This window comes from Kryptolebias marmoratus, linkage group LG17, assembly GCF_001649575.2.
Source record: "Kryptolebias marmoratus isolate JLee-2015 linkage group LG17, ASM164957v2, whole genome shotgun sequence".
NCBI classification, from domain to species: domain Eukaryota; kingdom Metazoa; phylum Chordata; class Actinopteri; order Cyprinodontiformes; family Rivulidae; genus Kryptolebias; species Kryptolebias marmoratus.
This window is the reverse complement of record NC_051446.1, coordinates 11169099-11189308: the sequence shown is the minus strand read 5'-3', so window position 1 is coordinate 11189308 and position 20210 is coordinate 11169099. Positions and strand designations below refer to the sequence as shown.

The following is a 20210-nucleotide window of genomic DNA, read 5'->3' as shown; positions in this document are numbered from 1 at the left end:
TGATAAATCCACTACATCAGTTATTGTCTGATTAGACAAAGAATGTTACACTCGTTAAGTAAGACTAGCCTTAGCTTACAGACAAAAACATAACTAATTGTGTAATTTGATGGAAAAAGTCAAAAATGAATTATAAGAATGTTTTCAGCTTTATTTATTTATTTAATAAACTACACAGTCTGCCTATGTGGCTGTAGGACTCAAAGATATGTATTTGAAGAATATATCACATATATTCGAAGTGTTTTTTTTATGTTTATTAAAGAACAAGGAACAACATGGTACAGCAAATATACAAAGAAAAGTATATCATATAAAAGTAGTAACAACAACAACAACATCAACCAGGGGATATTTGTAGAACCAATGACTTATATACTAGTTTATAAGTCACTGGGTAGGACTCCTGTGAGAAGCCGGAACTCAAGAAAAGTTCAACTTCCTTGCTTAATTTCTGTAATGAGTTCAAATTGATTGATGTTTGGCGCACCCTACATCCTGATGCCCAAACTTTCACATGGTTCAAACCAGATGGAACAGCTAAATCTAGATTAGATTACTGGTTTATATCGGAGTTTACACATGGCATAGAAATAATCTCTACTATCTCTGCTGCTCCACTTACAGATCACTGTCTCATTAAACTCTCCTTAACACCTTCTAATACGCAAAGAAACAAAGGATATTGGAAATTTAATTCAAATCTTCTTAAACAGGACCCTTTCTGCCAGGAGATAAAAAAAAAACAATTGATAATATAAACAAAGACTCGTCAATATCAAATTATAGTGAAAAATGGGAATACTTAAAATATAAAATACGTCAAATCTCCATCTCTTACAGTAAAAAACTAAGCCAATCCAGTAAACAAATAGAGACTGATATTGTAAAAGAAATCCATGATGTCTGTAATAAATCCTTGCTAAATGAGAATGACAAACAAAAATTAATTATTTTACACTCCTCATTAGACAATATCTATATTAACAAGGCCAAGGGAGCTTACATTCGGTCAAGAACTAAATGGATAGAAGAGGGAGAAAGAAGCTCAGCGTATTTCTGTAGACTTGAAAAAAGGAGACAGGAGCGAAATGCAATAAAAAAGCTGTTAATTGATGGTCAGGAATGTACTGATCCTGTTAAAATATCAAAGGCAATCTTCCATTTCTATAGCCAGCTGTACTCCTCTTCTTACTCACATACAGATGCTGAGGCTCTCTTCAAGTCCATCAAAGAGCAGATTCCAACTGTAGACGAGTGTTTCAAGAATGTTTGTGATGCAGAGATTTGAATGGAAGAAGTAGAAAAAGCCTTGACTTGTTTAGCTTTAGACAAATCCCCAGGATCAGATGGCCTAACGAGTAATTTTTATAAACATTTCTGGACTCATATAAAAGATTTAATATTCAATATGCTAAAGGAAATCTCCACCAGATTTACTTTAACAACTACAATGAAACAAGGAATCATAACCTTAATCCCTAAACCTGGCAAGGATCCAAATTTAATTGATAACCTCCATCCCATAACTCTATTAAACAATGACTATAAAATACTTACACACATATATGCAAATAGACTTAAAAGTGGTATTACTGATATCATTTCAGATACACAGTCTGGATTTATTAAAGGGCGTTCGATACAGAACAATATTAGGCTTATATTTGACTTACTGAATTATAATTATCTAATTGAAGATGGCGGATTTATCCTATTCTTAGATTTCCTTAAAGCTTTTGACACGATCGAACACAAATTTATTTTCAGGACCTTAGAACTCTTTGGTTTTGGTAAACAAATTTTAAATATAATTAAATTAATTTACAAGGATACAAACAGTTCAATTATACTACCACATGATTTTTAATTAACAGAGGCATCAAACAAGGCTGTCCAGTTTCACCCCTACTGTTCATTATGGCTGCAGAGATGCTCTCTATTCTCATCAAGCAGTCACATTTTGAAAAACTAACAGTACTTGGGAAACAAATAACAATCAGCCAACTGGCTGATGATACAGCAATATTTATGAAAACCTATGATCAACTTCCTAAGATTTTTGACACAATGGAATCTTTTTCTAAAGCATCTGGATTAAAATTAAATCGCAATAAATGTGAATTATTACCGATTCATAACTCTAATCAATCAACCATTCACAGCATTCCTGTCAAAACTACTGTCAAATACTTAGGCATATATATAACTAAAGATATGGACCCTTTAACTAAACTTAACATTTGGGACAACCTGGAGAGAAGCAAAACAGTGTTAAACGACGCTGAAGTTGGCATCTAGAATTTGATGCCAACTTCAGCGTCGTGTTAAACGATTGGGCTCAGAGAGACATTTCCATCATTGTCAGAATTATAAATTAAGTTTTGGAAAAAAAAAAGTTCAACCTCCTGTTTCCGGTCACCTATTGGGCAAGCACGGTGGTGGTTTTGTTTAATATAAATGAACACCTCAGCGGTATTTGAGTTATCTTTTATTCTTTAAATACTTTAACGTTGTGAAAATAAGAAGTGACGTAATAGTGGTAGGACTTTAAGTAGCCAAAATCTAAAAACTAATCCCAGTGTCGGAGTAGAGGTTAACTATTATTTATTCTGTACAGCATTAGTTACTAGTTACATTGCTAAATCGTTGCCTAATAGCTCCACCATTTGATCATCAGTGAAACCTACCGCTCCTATATCTACCTGAGACTGCTGGGTAATTGTTACTCAGACCGCGTGGCCTAATGGATAAGGCGTCTGACTTCGGATCAGAAGATTGAGGGTTCGAGTCCCTTCGTGGTCGCTTTTTGCATCTCCAAAAGTTCTTGTTTGTTTTGGAGGCTAAATTATCACACAACGTGTAAGCTGTCGTTCTTCTCGTAAGTAATAAAAGCATCCACTGAACGCAAACATGACGCTAACTTAAATATATATGTCACGTTGCCTGATCGGCCAAGGTTGCTGATATTTTTTAACCTTTATTTGACGATTCTTTACACTAGCCGAGAGGAAGTAGATTAGTTGAGGTACTCACGCAACTGTACGTCCGCATTACACGGTAATTATGAACCAAATAGCTTACAAAGTATTAGAATGGATAACAACACACAGACCACTCTCCGAGCTGAATACGGGTTAAATACGGAAATACGGCCATGGATGTTCGCAGTAGCAGAGTGGCGCAGCGGAAGCGTGCTGGGCCCATAACCCAGAGGTCGATGGATCGAAACCATCCTCTGCTAATCTTTTTCATTTTAAGCGTTTTTAAACTTATTAGAAAGCGCAGGCAGTTCTTCATATTTCCCGTTTACCGCGAATGTATAGTGATATTTATTTTCATACCTAATTAAAAGAAATAAAAAAGCCCCCAATGTTAAGTTAGCTAAAAGGATAGTCCAGACGTTTTGAAGTGGGGCTCGAAAAAAAGGAATAAGCAATATCCAAATCTGAATAAAAGCTTTGAATAGTGTAGCAGTTTTAAGATGGCAGCCGTCCGCTTGTTGGAGGTGTGCTGGTTTATATAATGCACCAGAACTAAAACAACATTAATATCGAATTACTATTAGAATGTAAATGTAAAAAGCACTAATTAAAAACCTTTTTAACCTTTTTTTCAGTATAACACTGTTGTTTTCTTGCTTTCTTGTTTATAGTTTCTTCTGTGTTTTATCAATCTCCTGCATGCTCTGTGATATTTGAACCATTCATATAAAAACATTCAGCTCAATCAAGAATACTCAGCGATGACTGTACTTGTGAGTTTTATCTATTTTGAAATATTTCACTTTATTTACATAGAAAATACCTAGATTTACCCCATAAAAGTACACAGATCTCTTAAAAAAAAAAAATTCAAAAATTGTTCAATGAAATTGAGTTTAGCCTACTTTCTCTATTTTAATTTTCCTTATTATCCTTTTTAACTTTTAGCTACTGTTTTTCTAAATTTTTAACTATAGTTTGCTCCTTTTAGCTTTTAGCTCCAGTTGTAGTCCTAGTAATTAATAGCTTCTGTTTTGCTCCTTTTAGCTTCTCTTCTCTTTGTTTTAACTTTAAAGGTCAAGAACCACAGCAGGTCAGACAGCCACCCACTCCGCTGTCCGACCAGCACCGGATGGGAAACTTCCTGAAAACTGCATGACGTCACTGTGACGCTCGGGGGTTCTCCTTGTTAGTTTTCAAAGCAGTCCTCTTGGTAACAAAACCCGCTTCCATTCTCCCTGACACTAACCTCCTCAGTGTCCTACAGCCAATGACCTATATGGATATATGTATATAAGATCCATATAAGTCATTGCCTACAGCGGTCTGTCAAAGCTGGCTCCGCCTCCTTCTGGTAACTCCGCCCACACAATGATGTTTATATTATTAAAGAAACTGTGTTGAATCGTGATACTTTTAATGAAACATGGTTTTTGAATTTGCGTAGATAACAGTTAAATACATTTATTTTTGAACAGAACAGTCAGTCGAAGTCCCCTCGTCTGCTTTGCTTGATCGTTGAGCTGATTTTCTTCTGTCTGAGTCGCTCTTTGTTCCTCTTCTCTAACCTGCGAGACACATTTTACACCAAACTTACACATATATAATCAAGATGGATAAAAAAACAAACAAAAAAAACTAAACGGGAATATACCTGGCTGCTCTGAGAGCTATATCTTCAGCTGTAGCTTCACGGTGCTTCACACTGGCCTCGGCTATGATGGCGGCGATCTTCCGGACGCAGTCGGAGAGGTTCCTCTGCTGACGCCTGCTCATCTCCGAGGTCACCAGCAGCTCGCCGGCCTTATTGATGCGGTTTCTGTTCTGTTGAGCCAATTTAGATGAGAACCAAACTCTGTGGCGTAAGGTAAAAAGCTGGACTCGGCTGTCGTTAACAAGTCAGACAACCAAACCTTTTCTAGGATTTTCTGTCGAACGTCTTCAGGGATCCAGTCTGCTGTGTGTAAGTGAAATCGGACCTCGGCTTTCGTGTTCACTGTGGATTAAAAACACAGAAGTTCTTGTTTTGATTGCAGTATATAACATAAATTGATTTAAATGTAGGGATTAGAAAAAGTGACAGATTTAACTTTGGTAACCTTTATTGACATGCTGACCCCCGGGACCACTACTCCTGCTGTAGGACACTGACAGACGGTCTGTCGCATTAAGAAATAAACATAAATGAGAACAAAAACACAGTTTTGTAATTCTAATATAAATGAAATGAGTGCATATTTACCTACTGGAATGTGCACTTGGGTGTCCTGTGAAAGTCAAAATAGACTGTGTTGCTTTTACTGTTAACCAAGACCACTGGTTTAATGTTAAATGTCGTCAAAGACAAGTAAAAACATAGCAGGTGTCAGTATTTATGTCTGAATTATCTCGTTCACACAAGTCTCACGACTTTAAAAGAATTTATGTTATTTTTCTGACCTCTGTGTCGTCTGTCCCTCGAGTCCCATAATAAATCCTCGAGGAGGCGTTATTATTTAGTCTCAATACTGCACTCCTGCAGTGGGAAACGACTTTCATTTCCGCGCAACAGAAGAAACAGGCACGTCGAGCGATGTGGGCCGCCATGTTGGATTGTTGTTGTTACGGCGATGGAATATGACGTCGAAGATTTCGCTGCCACACTGCGCCAAAATGAATTTATTCATCTGTATGAAAATAAAACACACGTAGATTAGTGTCTCACTTGGAATTGCATATTTACGTGGCAACAACTTTTATTTTAAAAAGAAAATATGTAAAATAAATTTCAGGTTCCACCGAGATTTGAACTCGGATCGCTGGATTCAGAGTCCAGAGTGCTAACCATTACACCATGGAACCATGCGTTAACCTGCCGAAACTTAAATATATGAACAACAGTTTTGATCTGGTATGATTTTAGCATTTAAAATCAGGTTTGAGATTCTACGTTTGCGCCGCTTACCTGTGTTAAATTTGATTACTGACTTCACTCTGAGCTCAACTTCGTGAGCTTTCTGCTCAGAATATTGTGCCAACTGTGCATTAGTGGTTGTACAGAGGGAAGCTGCCGAGTCTGTCATGTAAGCTATGAAATGCATTTTATTTGTTTTCGGCATTAAAAGGGTCACATTTGAGTTTAACCTCACTGACGCAGTGGTGATAGATGTAGCAGTCTGTGGAATTAGACAAAACTAAGCTTTCACTTAAACAGCATTTAATCATAAGAAGAGCAGCAGTTCTGCATATAATCTAAATGTTGTGGAATAGAAGGCCTTGTATTTATTCTCCCAGGCTTTATTTAACATTTGATTATTAGTTTTATGGTTTAGAAGATAAGACTTCTTAAAAGCCTAATAAAGGGCAACGACTGCACATTTAGCTGTCTGCTAGAAGTCACTTGTGATAAACATCGTTTATTATCGTTTACTATGAAACACAGTTTATTTCTTTATTCAGTCAGTCAATGTTCAAATAAATTTATTTAAAAAAAACAACAAAATAACCCCCCGATAATGTCCCAACAAGACTAAGTCCGGAACTTGTGGACTTTTGTCTTCATGTCAAAGTTGATTCAGAAAATGAAGGAGTTCAATGGATCCAGTTGTGTGTTTGGAATTAGATATTAGAAAAGCTCAAATTAATAGGGAAGTAGTGGTAGCAATATTTTTTTATATTGAGAAAGCATATGACATGGTCTGGAAGGATGGGTTGCTTATAAAATTATATAAAATGGGGATTACAGGAAGGGCTTACAGGTGGATTAAAGATTTTTTGTGTAATAGAGTTATACAGGTACAAATGGGAGTAACAAAATCCAATAAATATAAAATTGATAATGGAACTCCACAGGGCAGTATTATCAGTCCTTTATTATTTTCAATCATGGTTAATGATGTTTTTACAGAAGTAGATCAGGATGTCATGCAGTCATTATTTGCTGATGATGGAGCCTTGTGGAGAAAAGGGAGAAATGTACGATTAGTGTATGAGAAAATGCAAAATGCTATTAAATCTGTTGAAAATTGGGCCTTTAACTGGGGAGTTAAATTCTCAGTAGGTAAAACAAAGACTGTTGTATTCATTAGGAAGAAAATTGAGGAAATTGATCTAAAAATGTATGGGGGAAAAAAATAGAAAAAGTAAGTAAATTTCGTCTTTTAGGAATCATATTTGATTCTAAGCTCTTATGGGGTGATCATATGAAGTATGTTGAAGGGAAATGTAAAAAAGTTCTAAATATAATGAGGTGTTTAACAGGATTAGATTGGGGTGCAGATAAAATTAATTTAAAAAAGATTTTTGTTGCCTTGATCAGATCAGTGTTGGATTATGGATGTGTAGTTTATAGGCAGGCTATGAAAACATTGATTAGTAAATTAGAAGTAATTCAGAATCAAGCTTTGAGATTATGCTGTGGAGCTTTGAAGACATCTCCGTCTTTGGCAGTGCAGGTGGAAATGGGGGAGATTCCTTTATATTTAAGACAAAAGCAAATTATGTTGAATTATTGGGTGAGTTTGCAGGGACATAAGGAGGAAAACAATCCAGCAGTAAAAACTTTAAGACCTTGTTGGGAGAGTGGAAAAGCTAGAATAGATTGTTTTGCATGGGCAACAGATAAATCCGCTAGGGAAATGGGTATACCGGGCAAGAGCTACTGTGCTGCAGTGCCTTATCCAGTTACGCCATTTTGGATGTTTCCACATGGGAATGTTGACCTAGAGGTTTATAAAGACATACAGGTTAATAAAGATAGTAATTGGGTAAGTTTTGTAAATGATAGAATTAAGATTATGTATAAATCTTTTACAATTATATATACAGATGGTTCAAAAGATTTAGTCTCAAATAAAACAGGATTTGCTTATGCTATTCCAGAACTAGGTGTATTTATGAAACAAAGAACATCTGACCATTTAGCTGTATATACAGTGGAAATGTTAGCAATACTGATGAGCTTACAGTGGGTAGAGCAAAAATAAAATTGAAAAAGTCTTAATATGTTCAGATTCATTATCATCATTAATGTCTATTTTAAATGTCTCATCTGAAAGTCATATGGAGCTGGTATATAAAATTTATGAAAGTATATTTCGAATGATACAAGATCAAATAAAGATTATATTTATGTGGATATCTGCTCATAAAGATATAGAAGGGAATGATATGGCAGATCATTTAGCTAAGGTATCTTTAAAACAAAATAGAATTATAGAAATAGCGTATAGTAAATCTGAAATAAAATCAAATATTAAGAGCAAAATTAAATCTGAATGGCAACAGTTGTGGGAGGAAGGAACTAAAGGTCGTCATTTATTTCATATACAAAAGAAAGTAGGGAATATGGAAATAATTGGAGAAAATCGAAAAGAGCAAGTAGTAATGACAAGATTGCGGCTCGGACATACTGGATTAAATAAAACTTTATATTTGATAGGTAAACATCCAACAGGTAGGTGTGAATGTGGTAGGGATATGGAGACAGTAGAATATATATTTATTAATTCATTGTGAAAAGTATACAGTAAGTAGAGAAAAGTTAAAACAAGAAATTAGGAAATTTGATATAGAGACCTTAAAATTTAATAAGATATTAATTAAACATAAAATAAATAAAGTGGTTATTAAATTTTTGAAGGAAACAGGATTATATATGAGAATTTAGATTAAAGGGAGGTACTCTGGTCCACACTCCAGCATAGTAGATGGCGATAATACATCTTAACGTTAGATGTCACCCGCCATTAAAAATCAGAAAGAAGAAGAAGAAGACCGGAACTTGTGTTCTGTGAATTTTGTTGTAGTCAGGGGACATTGCGTAGACGGACACCAAAACTGACCAATAATAATAAAACGAGCGATTTACGTGTTTCTAATCCATTATGATTCGCTGTTTTCTCCATCTAAGACATTTATTAAAAACTAAATTATATTTGTAATGGAGGAGGTGTTGTCAGCCATGTTCACGCGGAACCCGCAGCCTTTTATGGAAAAAGATTTATGGTATTTTTAGCAACATAGCACGTTAGCAGCAGGCTAGCAAAGCGGTTCGTTTTTGTTAGCTGTCCGTTATTAACACCGAACCGGCATGTCCCAGCAGGTGGACAACCTCGGCAGTCGTAATATGACATTGTAGTTATTATACCTTGGGTCCTCTTGTGTCGTAACATCGGCAGATATGAAACGGAAATTTCGCAACACTGGAAGTCTGGTGTGTAAGTAAGAGCCAACGATGTTTATCAGTGGGTGTAGGCGTCGACCTGTTGGTGAAGTCATGCCTGACATATTGCTCGATACAGCCCTGATCGTAATTTAGTGGCGAACAGAACCAGCTAGCACAAGTGAAGGTTTTTCCGCCCGTTTACCTGCAAAATGCCTGGAATTGTGGTGTTTGGGCGGCGGTGGGGGATCGCCAGCGACGACCTCGTCTTCCCGGGCTCAGTTGAGTTGTTTCTACGTGTAATCTGGTATGTTATTCACTTTTCTGAGCTTTTCCTTAAACTTGACACTCTCTGACTCAGCTGTGATGTTTGATGCTGTTCGTTTCCAGGTGGATCGGGACCCTGATCTTGTTCGTTTATCACAGTGGTCGTTTTGATTGTAACGGGAAAGCAGTCTTACACAGCTACCTGATTGGACTGCTGGTTGTGCTGGGGCTCATCATCCTGTCGCTGTGTGCCATCGTGTACATCAGTGCTCAAGGTAACTAACCCGCCAAGTCTTATTTTTTATGATGTCAAAATACAGGAGTATTGTGTAATATGTAGTGCAGGAAATGTGCAACATTTGTGCTTCTCTATACATTGGTTTACACAGATTTACTCTCAAATGGTCCTAAGACAGGTTGAGGACGAGGCTTTGCAGCACATAAATTTTGTTTTCAGACATGTTGCTGGGTTGAGGATCATTATCTTGTTGTATGACCCAGTTTTGATTGATGACCTCACATTTGACTCTAGGAAACTTTGGTATTCAGAGGACTTCATGGTCAGCTTTATGACTGCAGTGCACCCAAGTCCTTTGACTGCAATAAACCCAAATCATCACCTCCCCACCACTGTGCTTGCCGGTTGGTGTTAGACATTTGTGCTGATCTACTGTGTTCGGTTTTTCTCCTAACTCGGTATTTCATTTTGAGTTTCATTTCCTTGTGAAAGTTTTGATAAAACGATGACTAAATGAGGCCGGTTTTGCAACACAGGAACGAATGCGTCCGCCGCTCACGGCTTCCATAGGTACGTGTCACGTTTTTGTAGATTTCACTGATGTTTATACTTCACTCCTTCAGGCACAATTACAAACACCGGCGCACGGCGCTCCATGCCTGTACTCGTGTACCTGCGAGCGCTCCTTTACATTCCTGAGCTGGTGTGGGCCTGCCTGGGAGCCATGTGGGTGTCTGACGATGGCCATGGTTGTGATCCAGCCACCGTGGCCTCGGTCATTGCTGCAGTGATTGCAAGGTGGATATTTTTGCATGTTTACATTACGTTTAGTTGATCCGAGACTAGCTTTGATTTGACCTATTCCCTTCTTCCTTACAACAGCTGGATCATACTGTTGTTCACGGCGTTGGGCGTAGTTTTTGTCTTTGATCCGCTGGGAAGCCCCCGTCTTCAGCCTGGCCCCGTAGAGCCACTGGGAGTGCGAGACCTGGAGAGCAGCGGGAGCACGCAGTTCCTGTCCACCGCCCGCACACTGACCGCGAAAGTGTGGGAGTGCCGACTGCGACTTCTGTGCTGCTGTCTACCGCAGGACGAGAGCCACCGAGCAGCCTTCTCCAGCATCTCGCAGCTGTTCAGCGACTTTTTCTCTGTAAGAGACAAGCACTGCAAGTACTGGGCTTAAATCTGAACTAAATACTGCAGAGAAGGGGAAAAAAGAAACAGAATAAGATACAAGTATGTACAACCTCAATTCTAAAATAAAAATAAATAAATAACAGAATGCAATGATTTGCAAATCTCACAAACCCATGTTTTATTCACAATAAAACATAAACATTAAAGGTTTAAACTAAAAAGCTGTACAATTTTTAGGAAAAAACAGGGTAATTTTAAATTTGATGGCAGCAACAGATCTTAAAAAAGTTGAAACGGGGGCAACTAAAGGTTGTAAAAGTAAGTGGTACGAATAAACAGTAAACAAATAGTTGAGCATTTTTAGAACACTGTTCAACATAAAATTGGGAAGAGTTTCAATATCCCATAATCTACAGTTCATAATATCAAAGTATTACAAGAATGTTTAGAAATCTCTGAGCTCAAAGGACGAGACTGAAAGTCGACAATGGATGTCTGTGATCTTCAGACTCTCAGAGGCCGCTGCATTAAAAACAGCTCTGATTCTGTTCTGGACATCACTGCATGGACTCAGGAGCACTTCTACAAATATCTGTAAACACAGTTTACTGTACCATCCACAACTGCTGCTTAAAGCTCTATCAGGCAAAGAAGAATCCAGATGTGAACCATCCAGAAACGCTGCCATCTTCTCTGAACCAAAGCTCATTTAAAATGAAAAACTGTTCTGCTGTCAGACAAATCCAAATCCTTCCACATCTGGAAAGGCACCAACAATGCAGAAAAGTATATACAGGCTTTAGAACAACATCTGCTCCCAACCAGATGACGTCTTCTTCAGAAATGGTCTTGCATATTTCAGCAAGACAGTGTTAAGCATCAGACTGCATCCATTACAGCAGCGTGGCTTTAAACTAGGCTGCCTGCAGTCCAGACCTCTCAGCAATAAAAGCATTTGATGCATCATGAAACCAAAAAAAATCCATCAAGAATTCTCCATCAGACAAGAATGGGACAACATTCCCTCCCAAACCTGCAGCAGCTGCTCTCCTCAGCTCCTAGATGTTCACAGACTGTTGATAAAAGAAGAAGAGATGCTTCACAGAGGTGAACATAGACCTGTGTTGCTGCCATCAAATTCAAAATGACATTTTTCTTCCAAAAAAAATGAACCAGATGTTTAGTTTCAACATTTGATAAGTTTGCTGTGCTTCATGGTGAACATAATATGGCTTTATGAGATTTGCAAGTCATTACACTTTGTCCCAACTTTCTTCAGAATTGGGATTGTACTGTGGAGTGTAAAGGAACTTAACTGGTGTCCTCTTGAATCCGGACACATTGTTAGACCCTCTCTGTCATGACGCTGCAGGACACGGACCTGGTTCCCAGCGACATCGCGGCTGGCTTGGCCCTGCTGCACCAGGAGCAGGACAAGACGGAGCGCAGCAGAGACCCGGAGGTCGTCATCCCTCACAGCCCCTCCTCCCCTGTTGTAAGTGGCCGAGGCGCGGCAGAGTTGGCCGGCAGACAGGCACGCTCGACCGTTGACTCCTGTTCTGCTTTGTGAAGGAGGCTGAGCTGCAGGCGGAGTTGGAGAAGGCGTCGCACTGCATGCAGTTCGCGGCGGCGGCTTACGGCTGGCCGCTGTACGTTTACTCCAACCTTTGCACCGGACCGTGCAGGCTCAGCAGAGACTGGTGAGGGGCTGTGCCGTCGCGCCACCTTGGGATTTTTTTTGACGTTGCTTCACTTTGACCCGAATCCCACTTTGTGTCTTCGTGTTTTCAGCTGCACAACCCGCACGGCTGAGCACGACATCGTTGGAGGGGATCACCTCGGCTGCCATTTCTCATCCATCCTACGAGTCACCGGGCTGCAGTACAGAGACTTCATCTACGTCAGCTTCCACAACCAGGTAGATGTTCCGTCTCTTTGTTGTGTTCTCGTTCTTTGCCTCCTTTTTTTAGCGGCCTCTTGTCACCTTGATGATGTTTGTCTGAGCGAACCGGGTGTTTCGCAGATCTACGAGATCCCATTTTTTGTGGCCCTGGATCACCAGAACGAAGCTGTTGTTGTGGCAGTCAGAGGAACTCTCTCGCTGAAGGTGAGTTCAGACCCACGACTGTAAATTTATTTATTTATTGTCGTTGTTGATTTTTGAAACAGCAAAGCAGGAAAAAGCACATAAAAAAAAACGTTAGGGAGGTAAAGCTTTTATATTATTTAGTGATGTTGCTGTTTCTTCTCAGCCGTCTGAAGTGGAAATGTTGCCACCGATTTGTTGTCGACGCAGTAGTTCTTTGAACGGCCTCTGATTCAATAAACAGAGCTTATGTTTGAGTTATGATGAGCCGATGGCTCGCTGAGAACAAAGCGAATCGCCGCTGCCCCAAAACGGCAGCGATTTCGCAACATTCCCGCCAAAAATAACTGCGAAACGCCAAACACAGGGTCGTGAAGAGGTTTAAATTATAAAGCGTTCGTGCGCCGCTGTGAAAGGTTCGAAGGTCGGAGTCATTTTCAATATGGCAGCGTTTCACTTTGGATGCAGTCGGAGCAGACACAAGATGGCAGCCATCTTGGAACAGCTCCATTCTCCAAAGGCTGTAATTTAAACTTTATTTTTTTTTTATTTTTCATTACCCAGTTGTTTCAGCAGACGTATGATGTACAAAATTATACAGCTGAAATACAACAGATGAGATAAATTGTAAAACAGAGTAGGTTCACCTTTTCATGTAAATACAAATCTTTTTTTCTCCACTCTTGGAGTTGACCAAGCATAGGGAAAGTTTGAAACAGTTTTTAGCTTCAGGTTTGACTCCCAGCGCTCCGAATGAATTTTGTAAATGAGTATTTCTTCTCTATTTTTGCTCAACTGCTTTACATGTGTAACTCGTGGTGCCTTTCTTGTTTTCTGACAACGTTCAGAATCACTTCCTTGTTTTTCTGGATGACTGATTGCTGTGTAGGTGAAAGAACAGATAATTTTAGCACCAGATAATGAAAGAGAGAGGGGGGGGGGGATAATGTGAGAGGTGAGATGTGTGTGGGGACGAACGCATGTCGTTCTTTCCTCACACAGAAGCAGCCAATGTGAAACATAACCGTGTCGATCTCTTAAACTTTCCGCTCTCGTTCGTCCACAAGAGAAGGGCGGCTGTTTTCATGCCTGCTGTGCTGTTTTCAGTCCACATCACTGAACGTAGAGTTCGACACGAGGGCGGACGCTTTTACAGTTCCCACTTTCTGTGAATCCCGCAGGACGCCCTGACGGATCTGTCGGCCGAGTGTGAAAACCTGCCCGTGGAGGGCGTGACTGGAGCCTGCTTCGCTCATAAGGTGAGGCTCGCTCGCTCGCTCCGAACCCGTCCCCGTCCGACGCTTTCACCGCGCCGGAGTGTGTGTTTGCTAACCGATGAGCGTCTCTCTCTCTCTCTCTCTCTCTCTCTCTCTCTCTCTCTCTCTCTCCCTCCCTCTCCCTCTCCCGCAGGGCATGTGCCAGACGGCGAACTACATCTACAAGAAGCTCGTCAATGACGGCATCCTGACCCAGGCCTTCTCTGACGCCCCGGTGAGGAGTGGAACCAGGCTCAGCAGCAGCAGCAGGGATGATTGTAGTTAGATTCAGCTGATCCGAATGAAACTTTGCTCTCTGTGTCATTTTCCTGCATGATCTTGGCTCTAATTTAGCATTAAAGCATGAAACTATAGGAAGAGGGAAGCATTACGACTTCACTTAGCAGCACGTTATGGTATTAATCATCATTTGGACGAGCTTTCTCAGCAGCAGTAAAACTCCTCCACGTATCCTTGTTTTTGTTTTTGTGTGTGTGTTTTGCCTAGCTGTATTGTTTATTTTAGATGTGTAACTCCAAATTAGCACTTATCCAGAAAGCCTAAAGCGGTAGATGGATTGCGGCCGGCCTGCTGAGTGTGCAGTATGTTTGTATCTGTAGGAGTATAAACTGGTCATCACCGGTCACAGTCTGGGCGCGGGCACCGCTGCGCTGCTGGCGGTCCTCCTGCGCAGCTCCTTCCCCACCCTGCAGTGCTACGCCTTCTCTCCACCAGGGGGCCTCCTGAGGTAAGGCACGGTGGACACACCTGAGCTGGTTTTCTGTTTGTTATTAGTTTTTTTTTTTTTAAGCACAAGCTCACTCTTACGCAAGTGAATTACTCCTTGGTTTGTGTTTTTATATCAGGCAGAAACATGTCTGGGGTTTTTTGCTTGTTAAAAAGTTCTGGTTCCACTAAAAGCATCATTCTTTTTGTCTTTCTACCCTCATTGTCTTTAATTTCTTTTAGCTACTCTTAAGGAAATGTGTGGCATTTGAATTCTGGTTTACAGGAAACATTTATTCAGACAGGTATTTCGTTACACGTCTCTTTTTCTGTTTCTTATTTTTTCATACAGTAAAGCTTTAGCTGATTACTCCAAGGACTTTGTGTTGTCTGTGGTGCTGGGAAAGGATCTGATTCCCAGGTAAGAAACACACAAAGCTCTTTCAGTACATGGTGGATTATTAAAGGGATATTCTGGCCATTTTGAATCCAGAGGTTCTATGAAAAACAAGCAATATCTTACCTGTTGGAGATAGCTTTCCCCTCCATGTGACTACTTGGTGTTTTTAAAGCAAAGTGTATTTGTACACTTACAACAACTTTGCTTCCAGTTGTAAATCTCACTCAGTCATCTTGTGCATGTGTCAGTTAGGCAAAAATCAGCAGCAGTAGCACTTCCTGTTCAGCCTATGGTTGAATTCTGGCAGGAATGTCATCAAATTTCTTCCAAAATAGCTGTATAATGAGCAGCTGATGGTGATGTAGAGGTTTAGACTGTAGCATTACACAAACTACTGTGGAACTTTGAAGATTTGAGTTGTTTCAAGATGGCAGCAATCCGCTTTAGAAGCGAGTCATTACAAACAGAGCGGACCTGCTGAAATATGAAATTCCTGCTGCAATGGATGCCAGCTTATGCTGAACATGCTATTTGCACATGCAAGTAATCATAGAATACTGAGTAAATAATCCATCCATCTATCCATTTTCTTTACCCGCTTCTCCATTCCGGGTCGCGGGGAGCTGGCGCCTATCTCCAGCAGTCACTGTGCGAGAGGCGGGGGACACCCTGGACAGGTCGCAAGTCCATCACAGGGACACAGAGACAAACAACCATTCACGCTCTCACTCACATCTAGGGACAATTTAGAGTTACCAATTAACCTAACATCCATGTTGTTGGTCTGTGGGAGGAAACCGGATTACCTTGAGTAAACCCATGTGTGCACAGGGAGAACATGCAAACTCCACCCAGAAAGGCCCCATGATGTGATCCTGCAAACTTCTTGCTGGAAGGCGACAGCTCTAACCACTGCTCCACTGAGCCACCTTGAGTAAATAACCGTGTTATGACAGCTTGATGGAGGTGTAGAGGTTTCAAAGATAACATTAGCTCGATCTTAGCAGTGTTCAGACTAGACTTTAGCTCGTCGGTCCTGTCAGACTTAAATTTTGACAAGAGCTATCTACAGCAGGTAGGATATTGTTTACAATTTCTACCCAGAACCCCACTTTAGATAGGCCGAAATATCCCTTTAAAACAAGGCGTGTTTATTGGCCAGCAGAGCTGCGTTGAGCAGACCAATGTGGACTTTGTATTTGTTATTACAGACACAGAAGAGCTCAGTGTGAGTCATCATGTTTTGGTTCTCTCTTTGTTTGTTTTTTTTTTCATCCATTCTTGTTGCACAGGTTGAGCATTCCTAACATGGAGGCTCTGAAGAGACGGCTCCTTAAAGTAGTGTCAAACTGCAGCAAGCCTAAAGTAAGAACCATCCTGGGTTTCGCACGATGCGTTAGCTTGTTTTACACCAGGGGTGGGCAATCCTGGTCCTGGAGGGCCACTATCCTGCATGTTTTCCTTGTTCCCCTGCTCCAACACACCTGATTCAGTGGTTAAATGACCTCTTCATGTTCTGCAGAAGCCTGTTAATCACCCATTGATTTAAATCAGGTGTGCTGAAGCAGAGAAACAAGTAAAACATGCAGGATGGTGGCCCTCGAGGACCAGGGTTGCCCACCCCTGGTTTACACCATGTGGCGGTACCTGAAGTGCCTCTCTGTGTTGCAGTACCGCATCCTGCTGCAGGGGTGTTGGTACGAGCTGTTCGGAGGAGATCCGGACGATTTTCCCACCGAGATGGACAACAGGAGGGAGCAGCAGCTCAGCCAGCCGCTGCTGGGGGAGGAGTCGCTGATCGTGCGCCCGTCGTCGTCCTATCAGAGCCTGGCGTCGGACGACTCGCCGATGCACACGGCTCCACACTTGCCTCTCTTCCTGCCTGGACGCGTTCTGCACATCACAGAGGACGGGCCGTCGAGGAGGTAAATGCAAGAAGGGTGTAAAATGTTCTTCACTGTTGGTGACGAATGAAGCTTTTCCTTAGAATTTTGTTTAAATCAAAGTCAGTGCAGCATGTCGACTACCTTTAAATTAATTTTCACAAAAGGCAGGTGTTGGTGATCATTAGCCGTCCAAGGTATCCCTCAGACACAGGCAACACATGGCAGCTGATCAGCTGATGTTTCAAACGACACATTTCTCTTCTCAGCTGACATTTCAGCTCCAAGTTTCCTCTTGATGAAATCCGCTCCAGCCAGTTTGATTAGCTTGTATTCAAACCAACACTTAGTTAAGATGCTCTCCGAACCTGAGCCTCATTCATAAAATCTTAACTCGTCACAAACATCTAAATTGTTGTTTCAGTTGTTACGGCACAAACAGCAGCTGAACGTTTGCTTGTTTAGCTTCATTTGTGCACCCTGACACCTAAATATTAGAACAAATCCTCAAAGGTTTGACTAAAAACTGTGGGACGTTGTGTGAAATGTAAATAAAAGCAGAATACAATGATTGGCAAATCTCACAAACCCATATTTTATTCACAGTGGAACACGGTAAACATATCAAATGTTTAAATTAGGAAATTGCACCAGCTTTAAGAAAAAATAAGTTGACTTTGGTTTGAACTTCAGCAGGTCATCTACAGGCTTAAAGGCGTTGAGTTGCTGCCGTGTGATTGGCTGATTACCTATTAGCATCTGAGCAGGCGGACATATCAAAGCGAGTGGATATTCTTCAGGGTTAAGCGAAAAAAAAGATGGAAAACGACGTGAAAACACACGGCTTTACAGCAACAAGTTTGAACTACTGGGAGCTACGGTAGCTGTACTAGGACAGACGGCAGCAAATGCTCTGACCCTCTTAAAATGGCTGCACAGATTAACGCGAACATAATAGATTCAGAATTTTCTAGATGTTGCCTCCCATTCCTACTGAAGGCTAGCCCGAACTCAACCAAGACCATCGCTGAGGGTCACAGAATGCTGAATTTTGGACAACATCATATTAATTTTATTTTTCCAATTAAATACTTAAGAAAGCTTTGGGAAAAATGACAATTTTAGGCTTAGATTTGGTTATTTTTACAGACAGAACCACATGTTGCCCAAGGTTTTTGTTGTTTGAGTTGGAAAATTAAACCCCAAACTGTTTTTTTTTTACGTTTTTAGGTATGATAAACCGCGCAGGGTCGCTCATTAAAACCAAGACAGTCGTTTCTTTTTAAAAGACACTTGGTTTTTAGTTTTCACTCAGTTCAGAGGCAGGAGGTTTCCTGCTTCTGCTGTCAGTTTTTCAGGCATTTCAGCAACAAGAATAGCCATTTTCCTCAGAAACGTGTCCACCCTCATGACTCGAGATGCTGACAGTCACATGAAGACTCGTTGCGCTTCATGTCTTCAAGGGAGAAACAGACTGAACACCCAGTTTTCTTTCCTTGTCTTTGTCCCCCCCCTCCTCAGATCCTGTTTCTCCCAAGTTCGTTACCGTGCAGAATGGTCCAACGAAATGGCGTTCCTGAGTATTTTGATCAGCCCCAAGATGCTCACGGATCACATGCCCGACATCCTGCTCCGGGCCCTCAGAAGTCTGTGCAGCGACGGCTCCTCCCCCTTCTGCGCATCAGCATCGTCAAACCACAACGCCGTCTGAGACGGACCCGGCAGTGTCCGAGACCAGCTTTGGTTCTCGTGCTGCATCCGATCCAAGGGAGCTTCAGCCACCTCCCTCCACCTACAGTCCCGACTTTTCCCTGACGTTCTTGATCCCACGCCTGATTGCCGGGCTTTCCCAGATGTACAAATGTGTGTATTTGATTGTAGCAGCGATGAAGGACGTGACACTATGGAGAATCCTGTTTGGATTGTTAAAAATGATTCTGGTTTGTAAAGAGAACCACATTAGAGCACAGAAGCATCTTTGTTCAGTTGCACTTTTTATTATGTTTTATAAGAATGGTGGTTTATTTTGTCCGAGTCTTTATGCCATGATACTGAATGTGCGATATGTGTAACATATAACTCTGCTGTCAGGTTTGCATTGTTTGAGAGGCCGGCCACTGCAAGGCCGAGTCGGTTGCTGTCCCGTTGGCAGTGCAAAGATGTAATAGTAACTCATGGTGTTGTGTGGTAATTGTAGTTAAGTGTCCTGTGTTTACTGTTTTGAGACATCAAGGTGAGCAGTGCCTACATGATGGAAAAAAACGCAAAACGTTTCTTTACAGAGAGACAGAAAGTTTGTTTACAGTGAGACCTGCAGTTCATATAAACTTAAACACGACAGAATTACGATGTGAAAAAATTATGCTTATACTTTTTTTTTTTTTAAGAAGTTCAAAGCAATTTTTTGCCTGCGTAACTCTTTCATAAACTCGTATAAATGCATTTGAAATATTGATGCAAATAAAAGCATTTGTGAAGTGCACTCACCTTGTATTTTAAGCTTTAATTAATCTGACTTTGACAGTGACTAAGGTCTTAGTCAACAGTTTGCAGTCAAGGGAACGTGCACGAACACAGGAGGTGCTGGGAGAACGTGTAAACAAGGATGCATCGGAACAGGAACTTCATTTCCCCTCATTAACAAGTCCTCATAAAAATGTAAATGGATTATAAACCTACATACCACTATGTTTTCATGGTTTGTTTATTCATTCATTCTTTTTTTTTAATTATTATTTCTTTATCTTAGATTTCTTGTCAGTCACAGTACCCTCGGCGCCCCCAGTTCCCACGACCCTGGCAACTTGTTGATAAACAGGCCGCTGACCTCAACAGAACTTACTAAGCTTATACAAACATGATCCATCTCTACATGGAACCGTACAAGTTAAATAACAGCGGATAATTATATTATTTTTAAAGTGTAAGGACTTGTTTTATATTGTTTTTATCCCACACAGCCTTATTTTAGCCCGTGACGTCAGAGGACAGCAGCCAACACATGACGCGTTCAAGGGCTGTTGGAAACACCATCATTAAAGACTTAAACAAGGTAAATGACTGCACGGTTAGGCTTTATAGTATCAACATT

At 40.7% G+C, this 20210-nt stretch overlaps 2 protein-coding genes and 3 non-coding genes across 6 annotated transcripts; 3 read left to right on the top strand and 2 right to left on the bottom strand.

Moving 5' to 3' along the window:
* Window positions 1-2732: 2732 nt before the first annotated feature.
* trnar-ucg lies at window positions 2733-2805 on the top strand. The gene has a single exon. It is a non-coding gene; the product is annotated as a tRNA-Arg (tRNA).
* Window positions 2806-3172: 367 nt separating this feature from the next.
* trnam-cau lies at window positions 3173-3244 on the top strand. The gene has a single exon. It is a non-coding gene; the product is annotated as a tRNA-Met (tRNA).
* A 1140-nt stretch (window positions 3245-4384) lies between these two features.
* On the bottom strand, window positions 4385-5606 carry mrpl58 (mitochondrial ribosomal protein L58). Of its 2 annotated transcripts, none has more exons than XM_017416124.3 (6): window positions 5424-5606; window positions 5231-5300; window positions 5084-5143; window positions 4898-4980; window positions 4639-4808; window positions 4385-4552 (listed from the first exon to the last, which is right to left on the bottom strand). In XM_017416124.3, exons 1-6 carry the CDS (start codon window positions 5568-5570, stop codon window positions 4468-4470), a joined length of 615 nt encoding a protein of 204 aa, XP_017271613.1. In that variant the 5' UTR covers window positions 5571-5606; the 3' UTR covers window positions 4385-4467. The 2 variants fall into 2 exon arrangements, with proteins under 2 accessions (XP_017271613.1, XP_017271615.1); XM_017416126.3 differs by having other exon boundaries at window positions 5227-5251; window positions 5424-5603.
* Window positions 5607-5753: 147 nt separating this feature from the next.
* On the bottom strand, window positions 5754-5825 carry trnaq-cug. Its single transcript has one exon. It is a non-coding gene; the product is annotated as a tRNA-Gln (tRNA).
* Window positions 5826-8767: 2942 nt separating this feature from the next.
* daglb (diacylglycerol lipase, beta) lies at window positions 8768-19601 on the top strand. The gene is made up of 15 exons (XM_017416249.3): window positions 8768-9433; window positions 9517-9668; window positions 10255-10429; window positions 10514-10781; window positions 12141-12263; window positions 12341-12468; window positions 12560-12686; window positions 12792-12875; window positions 14036-14113; window positions 14265-14345; window positions 14731-14858; window positions 15189-15257; window positions 16529-16601; window positions 16908-17161; window positions 18641-19601. The coding sequence occupies exons 1-15, from the start codon at window positions 9339-9341 to the stop codon at window positions 18828-18830; spliced, it is 2025 nt and encodes a 674-aa protein (XP_017271738.1). The 5' UTR covers window positions 8768-9338; the 3' UTR covers window positions 18831-19601.
* The last annotated feature ends 609 nt before the right edge of the window (window positions 19602-20210 follow it).